The sequence below is a fragment of the Chiloscyllium plagiosum genome, chromosome 47, assembly GCF_004010195.1.
Source record: "Chiloscyllium plagiosum isolate BGI_BamShark_2017 chromosome 47, ASM401019v2, whole genome shotgun sequence".
Classification (NCBI taxonomy): domain Eukaryota; kingdom Metazoa; phylum Chordata; class Chondrichthyes; order Orectolobiformes; family Hemiscylliidae; genus Chiloscyllium; species Chiloscyllium plagiosum.
This window is the reverse complement of record NC_057756.1, coordinates 6,486,552-6,501,209: the sequence shown is the minus strand read 5'-3', so window position 1 is coordinate 6,501,209 and position 14,658 is coordinate 6,486,552. Positions and strand designations below refer to the sequence as shown.

The following is a 14,658-nucleotide window of genomic DNA, read 5'->3' as shown; positions in this document are numbered from 1 at the left end:
AACTGCTATACCTCCCACAATCCCATTCCTCCGCATTTTGTGCAGTAGCCTACTGTGGGGAACCTTATCGAATGCCTTGCTGAAATCCATATACACCACATCAACCGGTTTACTCTCATCTACCTGTTTGATCATGGTTTTTAAAACTTCTTTATTGTCATCCGTCAGCCTCCTACGCTCAAGGGAAAAGTGCCCCAGCTTATCCAGTCCCTTTTTATAACTCTAACCCTCCAGTTTTGTTAAAATCCTTGTCAATCTGTTTTTATTTGCAGTCTTTGGCAGTCAGGGACTGTCTGCAATAATTAGCCACGTGGTTTTCAAGGGCTGAGGGTGTCAGTAGATCCCGAGAGATGGCGGGATCCTTGATGGGAGGACATTAGTCCCATATCCTGCAGAGGGGGGTTGGATCTCGGACGAAGGGGACACAGCTTCAGGTTTATAGCTCTCCCAATCGTTGGGGAGGATTAGCTTTTAGCAGGGTGCTTAATCTGGGCCTCACCTGACTGGATAAGGATGGCCAATTTCATTCTTTAAAAAAAATTCATTCATTCATTGCCCTTACAAAAAAAATTCAGAAATGGTTAACTGTCCACCCATAGGCACTCTAATTTCAGCTTCAGAAATTAGCCATAGGTGCTGGATTACTGGTCAAGTTACATTCCTGGTGGCAGCCGAGAAGGTACTGAAGAGATCACTGAAATTCACATGGCTGCTAGATAAGGTGGTTAAGAAGTTATGTGGGAATCTTGCCTTTTTTAGCCAAGCCACAGAATATAAGGACAAGGTTGTTGGAACGGTATAAATCAAAGGCTAGGCCACAGCTAGATTATTGTGTGGAGTTCTGGAATCCGCAGTACAGGAAGGATAGAAAGATGGTATGAATGAGATTCATCAGAAAGCTGCCTGGGATGGAGCTTTGAGGAAACTTTGGTCAGGCTGGGTTTATTCCCCTTGAAGTAGTGAAGGCTGAGAAGGGACCTGATAGAGTTGTATAAGATTGAGGGGCATAGATGCAGTGAATAATTTCTAATGGAAAGTGGGATAGTGTGGATGGTATAAATTGGTTATCAAAACTTGATGGGCCAAAGGGCCCTTTCTCTGTTGCGTAACTCAATAACACACTTTTTCTATCGCTCTCTCTCCCTCTCTCTCTCCCTCTGTCTCAATGATTCAATAAGAAGGCATATGTTCCATTAGTACAGGATTTATAACAAGCAGCATAGATTTCAGTGAAAAGGTAAAATGTTAAAGAGGGGAGTTGAGGCAAATTATTTTTTTTTCAATGAGTGTGTGATGGGAACTTGGAACACACTGCCTGAAAGAGTAGACAGGCAGGAGGCTGGAAGGACACAGCAAGCCAGGCAGTATCAGGAGATGGAGAACTGATTCGGGATATTAAGCATGGCTTTGTGCATGGGAAATCATGTCTCTCAAACTTGATTGAGGTTTTTGAAGAAGTAACAAAGAGGATTGATGAGGGCAGAGCAGTAGGTGTGATCTATGTGGTCTTCAGTAAGGTGTTCACCAAGGTTCCCCATAGGAGACTGCTTAACAAGGTTAGATCTCATGGAATACAGGGAGAACTAGCCATTTGGATGGAGAACTGGCTCAAATGTAGAAGACAGAGGGTGGTGGCGGAGGGTTGTTTTTCAGACTGGAGGCCTGTGACCAGTGGAGTGCCACAAGGATCAGTGCTGAGTCCACTACTTTACGTCATTTACACAAACGATTTGGATGTGAACATATGAGGTATGGTTAGTAAATTTGCAGATTACATTAAAATTGGAGCTGTCATGGATAGCAAAGAAAGTTACCTCAGAGCACAATGGGATCCTGATCAAATTGACTGATCATCTGCTACTCGTCAGCTGATGAGTGGCAGACGGAGTTTAATTTAGATAAATACGAGGTGCTGCATTTTTGGGAAAGTAAATCAGAGTAGGACTTGTATACCTAATGGTAAGGCCCTAGGGAGTGTTGCTGAATAAAGAGACCTTGGAGTGCAGGTTCATAGTTTCTTGAAAGTAGAGTCGCAGGTCGATAGGATGTGAAGTTGTGAAACTTAGTTACAAATCACACAACACCAGGTTAAAGTCCAACAGGTTTATTTGGAAGCACTAGCTTTCGAAGCGCTGCTTCTTCATCAGGTGATTGTGGAGCAGGACCTTAAGACAGAATTAATTACAAAACATGACAGTGATACAATGATACATTGAACAAACCTAGATCGTTAGGTCTTTCATCTTTTCGAATCGATTTGCTGGTTTCGGGTCATTAATATGTAAATCCCTGAACTTCTTTTAAGTCACATTCTCAAGATAACTTAATGTTTTAGAACAAAGGGTGACATTTCAACTTAGACAATGCCTTAAAAGTGTGAGCTTAGAGTCTGTCTATATCCCAATCTTGAGTCAGACTGGTTCTATTTCCAAAATAGGAATTTATAAAATATTACAAATATTATTGACTGCATGCAGATTCTTCAGTTTTTGAGCAAAATAGAATGTATGTGCAAATATAATTCTGAAAATATAAATTCACCCCATTAACCTATGTGTGTGTGTGTAGGAGAGCGACAGAGTGAGTGTGTGTATGTGAGTGTGTGAGTATGAGTGTGAGTGCACATGAGAGAGTGTGTTTGCGTATGTGCAAGCTTGGTGAAGTTTGTGTGTGTGAGTGAGTGAGTGTGTGATGGGGTATAACCCTGTGAGAGGGTTCATGCATGGGTGTGAGTGTGGGGGCGGGGGGAGCTGTACGTGTGTATATGTGGGAGGGTCTGAGAGTGTGTGAATATGTAAGAGTGATGATGGACCGGTGGGGAAGAGGGGGGGAGTTGTTGGTGCAGAGAGAGTGGACCGCTGCACTTTCAGAGAGGGTGAGATTGAAGTGGGGGAGAGGAGTGAGATAGCCGATGTCACATCAGCAGCCTGCAAAGAGGTCTAGGGCTGGTACAAGGCCGATGGGATGTGACAGTCCCAGCCAACCCCTCTATCTGCAGCTCCCCCTACACCCATCCCCAGTCCTGAAGAAGAGTTACACCCAAAATGTCAACTTCTCCACCTCCTGATGCAGCCTGGCTTGCTATGTTCTTCCAGCCTTCTGCCTGCCTACTTTGGATTCCAGCATCTGATCATGTCCTGGCTACAATGAGTTTCACTCTTGCTGTGCATCTCAATGATCTGCATTCAGGGAGAAAGGTTGAAGTCTGAAAAAATTCAACCTGCAGATTTAATCCAGGGATCGGCATGTAACAAAAGAGAAGAGCAGTCATAGTGGAAAGGCCCAGGTAGGGTTGTCATTCATGATCGAAAAACTTGTATCATACACATTGGAAATCTGATTGTTATGGGTGCCTTCCTCAAAGCTAATTAGCACCAATTATACACTTACAGAACATGAGCAAGTCATAGAGAGAGTTAAGGCATGTGACCGTTCACAGACATCAATAGTGGGGTAGCATGATTACCCAGATTTTGACAGAGTAAGGACTGTTTGACTATGGACAAAGTTTACAAACTTAGTAAATGGTGCCAAAGTTATTTTCCCCAGAGGCAGCAGCTTGATGTTGGCAGCAATGGTACCAGAAAGGTCCAGTGAAAAGAAGACTATCACCACTATATGGAGAGCCAGTGGTGAAAGCAAAGGTTAGTTACATTTGCAAGGTGACAGCCAGGAAAGTCAGATTTAGAGATTGACAAAATGAGGTAAAGAAGTAGAGGAGAAAGTGAGGACTGCAGATGCTGGAGATCAGAGTCGAGAGTGTGGTCCTGATTGAAGAGCTTATGCCCGAAAGGCTGCTCCTCAGATGCTGCCTGACCTGCTGTGCTTTTCCAGCACCACAGTCTCGACTAAAGAAGTAGAGGGCCAGTAAACACAATAAGAGTTCTGAAAGAGAACCTGGAAATGAACAGGGCCTTAGGAGTATATCACAATGTTACGCAAGAACATTTGATTGCAATCTGTGGAACACACACCACATGGAAGCCCTTATGCTTGAGAGGTTTTAGTGGCTACAAACACTTTAAAAGATACGTTGATAGAATAAACCTAACAGAAGGAGTTGGTGAGTTGGGTGTGTAAACTGAGGTACCAGAGAGGGTATACCTATACTTATCACATAAATGGATAAATAGAGAAAATGTGCCTCCCAATGAGACAGAGAAGGCTAAAACTTGACTTTAGGAGGCTTTGAGTTTCAAAGTTGGTGACCAAGGTCTAAGAAACGTGATCTTGGTGATCTTCTTTAGTGGTTAGCTTCAAACACCTAGTAAGTCAATTCACGTAACCTCCAAAATACACCATCTCAGCTGCTGAAACACTGAGGCTAGTGGAGCAATATATGTAGGGGTGCACATAGGCCAATCTAAAAAAATAGCTTTCTCTACAGACTGTTATGTGGATAGCTGGCCTCCTTTGGACAAAGTCACTCAGCAAAAGGGTTTTGCTGAGGATTGACCTTGTCCATTTGAAGGAAAAGTTGTAAAGTAGCACGAATTCACAATTCAAGTGTGCCAACGCAGTCATCCATTGTCAGGTTACTGTTCACAAATGCTTGCTCAAAAAAAAATGAGATCATTGAAGAGGGACAACTGCTGGGATGAGGAGCAAAAACAATGAAAAAGAAAAGTTTTGTTCTGACCATTTTGTCACTAAACATGATATTGTTGAAAGAAAACAAAATGATAATACAAAAGGCTGTTGTAAAGCAGAGGAAATAGAGTTGTTTTGTTTATTTTCCGTCAGTCTACGTTCAATGATTGTTTGCATGTGTTGAAAAGTTCCATTTAAGTAAAAGTGAGGAATCTGTCAGTGCTGTTAGAGTAAGCTACTGACTGGGGTTAGCTGTTTAATTCAGTAACTGTGTAAACAGAAAGAGGGGACAGCAGTGTGTTTGGATTAAAGTCCTACCTGCCCCATCAATGTATCATGACATATCTGAACATTTTAATTTAGAAATAAGTAGATAAAGGGGAATTGATGGTAATGGGGTGAAGATGAGCTGTGTGACTGAGTAGTCCTAAACTGTCCACAAGTAAAATATGTTTTGAGCTCTATTTTGCCAATATGCTTTGACCCAAATTGAAACCGACTAGCTTCCACAATCATTGTGATGTCACTGCCGAATACACCTTTTAACAATTCTGCAGGTACTGTTCCCTCTTTGACTTCCTGCATCACTCTGCAATGAACTCTGTCCCTCCCCAAGTGAATGTAGGAAATACAGTGCTTGGCCTTTCATTTACTGTCTCTTCCCCCTCCAGATTCCCAGCCATTCTTTCTGATTTTACTTGTACTTCTTTCAATCTTATCGACAGCTGCTTTCCTTACACTAGGGTAAACACCTCAGCACTGTCCACAAACATAACCCTCAACTTCCAGTTGCCCGTCAGTGTAATTTCTGGCTTTGCTCTCAATCTGAACTCCTGACCTTGCTATGCTATATAAATCCAGTGAAGTCAATGCAAGCTCCTGGAATGACAGCTCATCTCCCAACTCAGTACTTTTCAACTTCCCAGACTAAATTAGATCAAGGATTTAAGATCCATAACCTGTGCTCCATTTTTATTCTATTTGTCTGTGGATTTTTTTTTGCTCTATCGTTCTCTCTCTTTCTCTTACTCCTTTTCAGATGTTCAGGAGTTTGACATTCCCACGTCTTATGGCCATTATTTTTCTGTCTTTGATCTTTCATGGTACAATGAATTGTTCTAGTTTGTCGCAGCAAGTTTAAGCATAGGGAGATGATGTTGAATCTGTGCAAGATACTTGTTAGACCTCAGCTGGAGTGGTGTGTACAGTTGTAGGCACATATCATAGGGGCAATGTGAATGCATTGGAGAAAGTGCAGAAGCGATTTACAGAACGCTTCCAGGAATAAGAACTTTCAGTTTTGAGGAAATATTAGAGATGTTGCGACAGTTCTCCCAAGACAGAAGTTGGAGAGGAGAACGGACAGAGATTTTCAAAATCTTGAATGGAATGGAGAAGAAAGGAACAAAAACAAGATTTACTGTGATGTGCAAATGAAGCAAGGATGATGTAAGAAAATAGGTCTTTTCACTGGGGTGGGGGAATTCAGAATTAGAGGGCATAGATCTAGGATGAGAGGGGAAAGATTTAAAAGGGACTGAAGGGACAGATGTTTCACGCAGAGGGTGGTGTGTATGTGGAATGAGCTGCCAGAGGAAGTGGTGGAGGCTGGTACAATTACGACATCTAAAAGGCATCTGGATGGGTATATGAACAGGAAAGGGTATGGGCCAAGTGCTGGCAGATGGGACTAGATTGTTGTGGTTCTGTTCGCCGAGCTGGAAGTTTTTGTTGCAAACGTTTCGTCCCCTGGCTAGGCGACATCATCACCACACATAATTCCTTTCTACCCACCGGGCTATTAGTGAAGGTTTTATAATGCGGGCTATTATGTTTCCAGTTCTGTTCTATCAATACAAGCATTGGTTAATGGTTAGTAGTTAATGTTTCATTAATATTCATTGTTGTAATTAATAATGTTTTTCAATTACTGTCAATCATTTCAGAGTGTGGACAGTTTCAAAATAAAAAAAGTTGAACTGCAAGATGGGCACCTGTTTCTGTACCTTGATCCAGTGAGCACTGGGTGATGCTGAGAGGGGTCTTTCTCTTAGGCATCTGTTGATGGTGAATACCTTGTATAGGTGTTCCTCTTCTTCTTTTTGCAGTTCTGGTGTACTGCAGTGTGTTGTAGCCCTTTTGAATAGTGTCCTCATGCAGCTTCGTTTGTGTGTGTTGGGGTGGTTACTTTCATAGTTTAGGACTTGGTCTGTGTGTGTGGCTTTCCTGTATACCCTTGTAGTGAATTCTCCGTTTGGTGTTCTCTGTACCATCACGTCTAGGAATGGGAGTTGGTTGTCCTTTTCTTCTTCTCTCGTGAATCGGATTCCTGTGAGTGTGGCGTTGATGATCCTGTGTTTTTTCTATTTCCGTGTTTTTAATGATTACAAAGGTGTCATCGACATATCTGACCCAGAGTTTGGGTTGAATTTGTGGTAGGACTGTTTGTTCTAACCTTTGCATAACTGCCTCTGCTATGAGTCCCGAGATTGGTGATCCCATGGGTTAATTTAGGCTATCTGGCTGACACAGTTGATTTGGACCAAAGAATCTGTTTCCGTGTTGTATATCTCTTTGACTCTATAAGGATTCTATTTCAAGAACTATATCCCATTCAAAGACAATGATATCATCTTTGACCAAGACTGCCACACATAATTCCTTTCTACCCACCGGGCTATTACTGAAAGTTTTATAATGCGGGCTATTATGTATCCAGTTCTGTTCTATCAATACGAGCATTGGTTAATGGTTAGTAGTTAATGGTTCATTAATATTCATTGTTGTAATTAATAATGTTTTTCAATTACGGTCATTCATTTCAGAGTGTGGACAGTTTCAAAATAAAAAAAGTTGAACTGCAAGATGGGCACCTGTTTCTGTACCTTGATCCAGTGAGCACTGGGTGATGCTGAGAGGGGAGGAGGGGTGGGGGGGAGAGAGAGAGAGAGAGAGAGAGAGAGAGAGGTGGGTGAGTGGGTGAGGGAAGGAAAGCAGGAGTGGAAGAGGTGAGAGGGACAACTGGAGGAAAGGGAGACTGTGTAGGAGGGATGGAAAGGGACATATCAGTGACTGAGCGAGGCAGAGAGACAAGTCACAGAAATGTATAGAGCTGGTGCAGAGAGAGAGGCGGGGATTGAGAGAGAAAGGGAGGGTTGGAGAAATAGAGAGAGGGGAAGGGAGAGAAGCAGGATTAGACAGCAGAGGAATAAAAGGAAGAGAGAGAGTGTGGGGCAGAGAGAGTGAGTGGGGGGGAGAGAAGCAGGATTAGACAGCAGAGGAATAAAAGGAAGAGGATTGTAGAGTGGGGTAAGGGAGAGTGGAGTAAGGAAAGAGAAGCAAAAGTAGATAAGATGAGAGAAAGCAAGAGAGAGGGGAGGTGGCAGAAGGGAAGAGAAGCAACATTAGATAATAAAAGAGAGAATGAGAATAAGAGGGAGAGATAGGGAAGGGGAGGGTGGAAGGAGTTGTGTGAAAAACAGAGACAGTGAAACAGAGATGAAAGTCTAAGATCTGGAAGCTGACATTTCTTCTGCAGTGACAATACTGTTTTAGTGGTGAGTGGCCTGATCTCATCTCTCTCTCCAGATGGAAGTGAACAGTCTGCTACAATTATCCATTGACACCATCCATCAGTTCAGTGTAGAAAACCTGCAGCCTGCCATTGTGAAAGTTTATGATTACTACCATACTGGTAAGCTCCATTTATACAGCATTCCTCAATCCTCTGTTATGTTTCTACACCAGCCTCCATCTTCTCAGGTAGAGAGTTCCAAACTCATACAACTCTCTGAGAGAAACAAATTTTCCTCAATTCTGTTCTGATGAGTGACACCCTCATTTTTAAGCAGTGCCCTCTAGTTCTAAACTCACCCCCATCAGGATATATCCTTTCCACACTCACCTCACCTTTTCAAGATCATTCAGGCTCTTAGACATTCCAATCCTGTCAGTCCTGACACATCGAACCTCCAGTGAAAACAAACTCAGTCTCTCCAACCTTTCCCCAGGCAGTAGGGAAGTGGAGTATCAAAAGACATTGGTGAGACCATGCTCGAGTACTGCATACAGATTGGTCCCTTACTTGAGGTGAGATGTAATTGCAGTTCAGAGGAGATTCATTAGATCAGTTTCAGAGTTGAGGAGTTTGTCTTGTAAAGAGTGTGAGCAGTTTAGGCTTTTACTCTCTGTAGAATGATGGGAGGGGATCTAATGGAAGCATATAGAATGACAAAGTCAACATACAGTGTTTATGTCCCCTTGTGGGTCAATCTAAAATAAGAAATCATCAATTTAGGAGGAGTGGCAGATTTAAAATGAAGATGAGAAAGAATTACTTCTCTCTCAGAATCTGTGGAATGCACTCCCCAAGAGTTCAGTGGATGCAGAATATTGACCAACTCTAAGGAGGAGATAGCTTTTTAATTAGTGACAGTTTGAAGGGAGTGTGGAGGAAAGTGATGTTCAGGCTGAGTTGAAATGAACCATGGTACTATTAAATGATGAGCAGCCTTGAGGTTCTGAACAGTCTACTCCTGCCCCTAGTTACTCGGTTCTCAAAGACAACCCACATAATTCTAGCTATCAATCCAGTACATCTCCTCTGAGCCAACTCCTGGGAATCTACATCCTCTCTTTGACAAAGAATGCAAAGCTGTGCACAGTATTTGTGATTTTGAATGGAATTTCTTCCCAAATCTGCATTCCAGCCACCCCCAGCCAATGATACCCACATAGCCTGAGTCATTGAACAACCAAACAAATTGTGCATGTTTTAAATGAATGACCATGTCTGGAAGTCAAATCCTTATTGAGGGCAAGGGACATTCTGGTCAGTTAGGATGTATCACCAGTCATTCAGGGGTTTGACCAATTTTCCGCCAAGGAGATTTACACGGTCAGTCAGGTGCTTGGTTCTATTAGAGTCCAAGGATCTGTACTGGGCCACTGGACACCTCCATGTCAAGTGCAACCACTCTAGGGAATTACATGTAGGTCAATTGGTGCAGGGTGTTGTGGTGACTTCAGTTTCAAGGATGGGCCACCTTTCACTGAACTGAGTAAAGGAAGGGATTGCATGTGATAAACATGGATGGAACAACAGTTAATGCTGTTGGAGGAGCAGGGAAGACAGTGAGGTGCTCTAAAGGAGTAGGAAGTATATAGAGATCAGGAACAGCGTTTCTTGAAATTCTTTATTTCACTGTAGATAGTGGATTGGTTCTTTCGAATTTTCTTAACAGAGGAAAGCTAATTTCAACTATTCTGAAATATCTGACACAGCTTCTCTATTGGTCCAGTCTTGCACAAGAAACTATGGTTTCCTCCTACACTTCAGCTAGGTCTGCATTCATGTCACATGGTTGACTTTATTTATGTTTAATGCACTAGTCTTAGAGACCCAGTCTTCTCCCTGTCAAACTTATAGCATTGAACCCTATGATACTCATTGCTACTTTGAGGTGCTTCACTCTGGAATCATGAATTAATCCTGTTAAATTACACAATACCAAGCCTCTAGTCAGTTTCACAATATGCAGTTTTAAGAAACAGTCTTGAAAGTGTTCCTTGAAGTTCTCACTGAGGTTACTGCTATCAATATGATTTCTCCAGCTCATATATACATTGTTGTAAATGATTGTCTTCCCTTTACCATCAGCACTCAATATTCATTCTTACATTCTTTGTCCCACATTGTGGTAAATGTTGGGGAACTGTTGACCACTTCCATTAGTGACTTCTTTCCTCTACTATTCCTTGTCTCCACCCAAATCAATTCTCCATCCTGGTCTCCTGAACCAGGACCATCTCTATCCATCTGTCAATGCCATCCTTGATTAATAGTGCTACCTGCCACTTCCACAATTTTCCGATTTTCTATTCTACTCAAGTGCTATATTCCCCTCAATCATTGTCATCATGAAACCATGCCTCTACAATAGTAATAGATCATATTTATTTATTTAATTGCAGGCTATCAGTTTACTTTCTTTATGATGATTTCTATATACATTCAGTTACAGAGGTTTTAGCTTTGCTATCATTATAATATCTGATCTAGCCCTTCCTGCCAATCTCTGACCTTTAATTTCTGTTAGTACTTTGCTCTCTTGTCATGACCATGCCTCTTGATTTGCTACATCTATCAAGCTTGATTCCTCATCCTGCTTGGTGCCAGGGATTTGATCATCTGCTCAGGGCTGAAGAAGAACTTGGGCTAGGAAGGGGAAGATCCTATTGTAGTGGTCCAGATATTGGCAAAAGTGAGGACTGCAGATGCTGGAAACCAGAGTTTACATCAGAGTGGTGCTGGAATAGAGTTATTCCTGATGAAGGGCTTTTGCCTGAAACGTCAATTTTCCTGCTCCTCAGATGCTGCCTGACCTGCTGTGCTTTTCCAGCACCACTCATTATTTACTTCCTTAATTATGTAGTTTGCAAGAATATTGGTCCCATCATGATTCAGGTACAGATCATCCCAATGGTTTAAATCCCATATTCTCTGGTATTGATATCATTGGCTCATGAATGGCAACTCATTTCTCCCAAGCCAGTTGTTGAACACAAATTTCACTTCCATAGTCTTATGTATTCTTTGTCATTTGCATGTGTTCAGTTAAGAATCCAGAGATCACTAACCTTGTGGTTCTGTTTAATTTGATGCCCAGCTCCTCACATTGCCAGGGCTGAATCTCTTCCTTAGTCCTCTTCATGTTGTCACTACATGGACCACTACAATGGGATCTTCCCCTTCCTACTCCAGGTTCTTCTTCTACCTTGAGCAGATGATCAAATTCCTGGCACCAAGCAGACAGCCCAGATTTATATTCATCACCACAGAAAGCAGTCTTTTTGCCAGCCCTCACTGGAGTGACATGCTGGAAGTCAGGCCCAGCTTTACTGGAGTCATCATTTAAAGTTAAAGATTTTAAAACACACACAGCATTCCACAATCTACCTAACTTTTATACTGAAGTTGACAGAAAACACACACCAAGTTTGCATATTTACAAAGAATGACTTGTTTTTTAAAAAAGGTGATTAGATCCTGAATGCAGTCAAGCAGTTATCATCTGTTAGCATTTAACATGACTAATTAATACACCGATCCTTTTGCATAGGTAGGTATAAAGACAGACAGGGAAATGTTGTCAGTTATTGGCAGAGGAAGACTGGGAATGCAATCTATTATGAGATGGTTAAAGCTCATTTTCTCAGTCATCCCTCTCCAGATTCTTTCACTGGCTTGCACGAGGCATAGCGTGACTGGTTCCCCAATAAAAAGTCTCTGATTTATCTGTCAAAATTCACAGTTTACAGTGACTGCTGCAGGAAAGAGAACCAGTTTACTTTCAGATTTAAAGAGAGTTCTGACTACAGGGGAATACAGCGGTAGATCTTGAGCTGGGGAGATCAAATCTATTCTCTGGATATTGTAACCAGGCCCAAATTGTTTAGTGCCTGAGAACCAGTCATATAGTTGTTGGCAGGCAATGTGTACCTGCCAATCAGAATTGATCACTCGTCTGTAGACTAATCAGTTTTTTGTTGTCAACAAGTGCTTCACCTTGAATACTGCTTGGCTCCATTTTGTCTGAAGATGCTTCATTGCTTGTTGAAACAGTTGTTTAAACAATACTGACCAGAAGCATCAGGTTTGCTGACCATCCGAAACACTCTCCGGCCCCTCGGCTGCTGCCTGACCTGCTGTGTTTTTCCAGCATTTTATGACTTTGATGTCCAGCATGTGCAGTCCTCACTTTCTCTCTGATTCTATCCTGGTGTTTATTCATGGACTTTTATTTCTTCTACTTCAATCCATGGTTTGATTTCTGTATTTTTATTTTTCCCGCGTCGAACACTGGTGTTCATTCTCAGATTTTTATTTCTCCTGTTTCTAACCTGGTGATGATTCCTGAGAATCTGGTTTTCTTCACCAGTTTCTATTCTTTTCATTTTGTTCCAAGTGTGTTTGTCCACTGGGGATGCCAGTCTGTTTATCCTTGTCTATCCCTCCACGCACCAATCCTTCTCTTCCTTTTGTTTCTGTCGGATGACTCAGTTGTCGCTGAATATGAAGCACCAAAATGACTGGAAATCGAGGTGAATCAACTGACTGCAAACTCACGGTCAGTATCAAGCAGTTCAGATTCTGGAAAATCCACTCTTCTTCCCTCTCTCACTTTATCTCTCTCTGTCTATCCCAAATCCTTTCTCAATGACTGCCTCAATCTGTTTCTCTCCCACTCCCCTAACTTTCTCCTCCTTCACTTTCTCCCTGTCATTTTCTCCCTCTCCTTGTCTTTCTGCCATTCTGTTCTCATCCCTTCCCTTGGTCCTTCTTTTGCACCCTCTTTCACATGATTTCTCTCTCTCCCTCTGTTTCTTGCCACCTGTCTCACTGTCTTTGACAGTATTGCAACATACTCTGATTTAACTGACTGAAAAGTGAATTTCCCACTGGGATACTCCTCTTTGCCTGAAACCTTCTGAAATGTTCTATTTAATTGGTGCCTTTGATGGTTGCAATGAAATTAAATGATATACTTACTCAGATATACTAACTCATCTAACTCCTGAGTAGACTTCTCTTACCCACCACCAATGACACTGCGCCATCCTGGGACCCTCTAAAATCACAGTCCCGACATCGGACCAGGACCCTACAAAGCATACACTGAAACACACAGACACACACACATTCAAGACACACAGGCACACACAAATACTGACACAGACACAAACACAGAAACACAGATACACACAAACCCACACAGACGCGCGCGCACACACACTGACACACAAACCACAACGCCCATCTGGTACACTACCGACTTGATACCCTCCTCTTATGCACTTGGCACCTTTCCATGCACTTGTCACCCTATCCCAAGGCCCCCTACCCCAAACTCCCCTTCCAGAATCATCGTCTGTGATGTGCTATCCATTTTTCAACATGGCTGTCCACGTTTCTTGATGTTTAAATTTCTGAATTTGACAGCTGACTATTGTGAAAAGGGGGAAAAGTTTGCCTTCCCCTGACTGTTCTATTTTACAAGGGGACTGCCATAATGTTAAAGGTTCAGATGGAGAGGGATTTCTTAAATGCGTACAAGACAATTTTCTGATTTAGTATGTGGGTGTAACTACTAGAGAAGGTGCAAAACTTGACCTACTCTTGGGAAATAAAGCAAGGCAGGTGACTGAGGTGTCAGTGGGGGAGCACTTTGGGGCCAGCGACCATAATTCTATTCGTTTTAAAATCATGATGGTAAAGGATACCCCAGAGCTAAAAGTTGAAGTTCTAAATTGGAGAAAGGCCAATTTTAATGGTATTGGGCAAGAACTTTCGAAAGCTGATTGGAGGCAGATGTTCGCAGGTAAAGGGATGGCTGGAAAATGGGAAGCCTTCAGAAATGAAAAGAATCCAGAGAAAGTATATTCCTGTCAGGGTGAAAGGGAAGGTTGTTAGGTACAGGGAATGCTGGATGACTAAAGAAATTGAATGTTTGGTTAAGAAAAAGAAGGAAGCATATGTCAGGTACAGATTGAGTGATCCTTAGAGTATAAAGAAAGTAGGAGTATACTTAAGAGGGAAATCAGGAGGGCAAAACAGGGACATGAGGTAGATTTGGCAAATAGAATTAAGGAGAATCCAAAGGGTTTTTACAAATATATTAAGGACAAAAGTGTAACTAGGGAGAGAATAGGGCCCCCCAAAGATCAGCAAGGCGGCCTTCGTGTGGAGCCACAGAAAATGGGGGAGACACTAAATGAATATTTTGCATTAGTATTTACTGTGGAAAAGGATATGGAAGATATAGGCTGTAGAGAAATAGATGGTGACATCTTGCAAAATGTCCAGATTACAGAGGAGGAAGTGCTGGATGTTTGAAATGGTTAAAGGTGGATAAATCCCCAGGACCTGATTAGGTGTACCCGAGAACTCTGTGGGAAGCTAGAGTAGTGATTGTTAGGCTCTTGCTGAGATATTTGTATCATCGATAGTCCAGGTGAGGTGCCGAAAGACTGGAGGTTGGCAAACATGGTGCCACTGTTTAAGAAGGG

General features: G+C 42.2%; 1 protein-coding gene across 2 annotated transcripts in view; it reads left to right on the top strand.

Moving 5' to 3' along the window:
• The window catches only part of LOC122544176 (pregnancy zone protein-like), a 20,562-nt gene that overhangs the window by 4,216 nt on the left and 1,688 nt on the right, over positions 1-14,658 (top strand). The window contains exons 2-4 of one of the 2 annotated variants that reach the window (XM_043683209.1): positions 7,416-7,484; positions 8,179-8,284; positions 12,644-12,719. In XM_043683209.1, the coding sequence (XP_043539144.1) occupies positions 7,416-7,484; positions 8,179-8,284; positions 12,644-12,681 (213 nt within the window). In that variant the 3' untranslated portion in view covers positions 12,682-12,719. Of the gene's footprint in view, positions 1-6,536; positions 6,606-7,415; positions 7,485-8,178; positions 8,285-12,643; positions 12,720-14,658 lie in introns of both variants that reach the window. The other variant, XM_043683210.1, reaches the window with a different exon arrangement.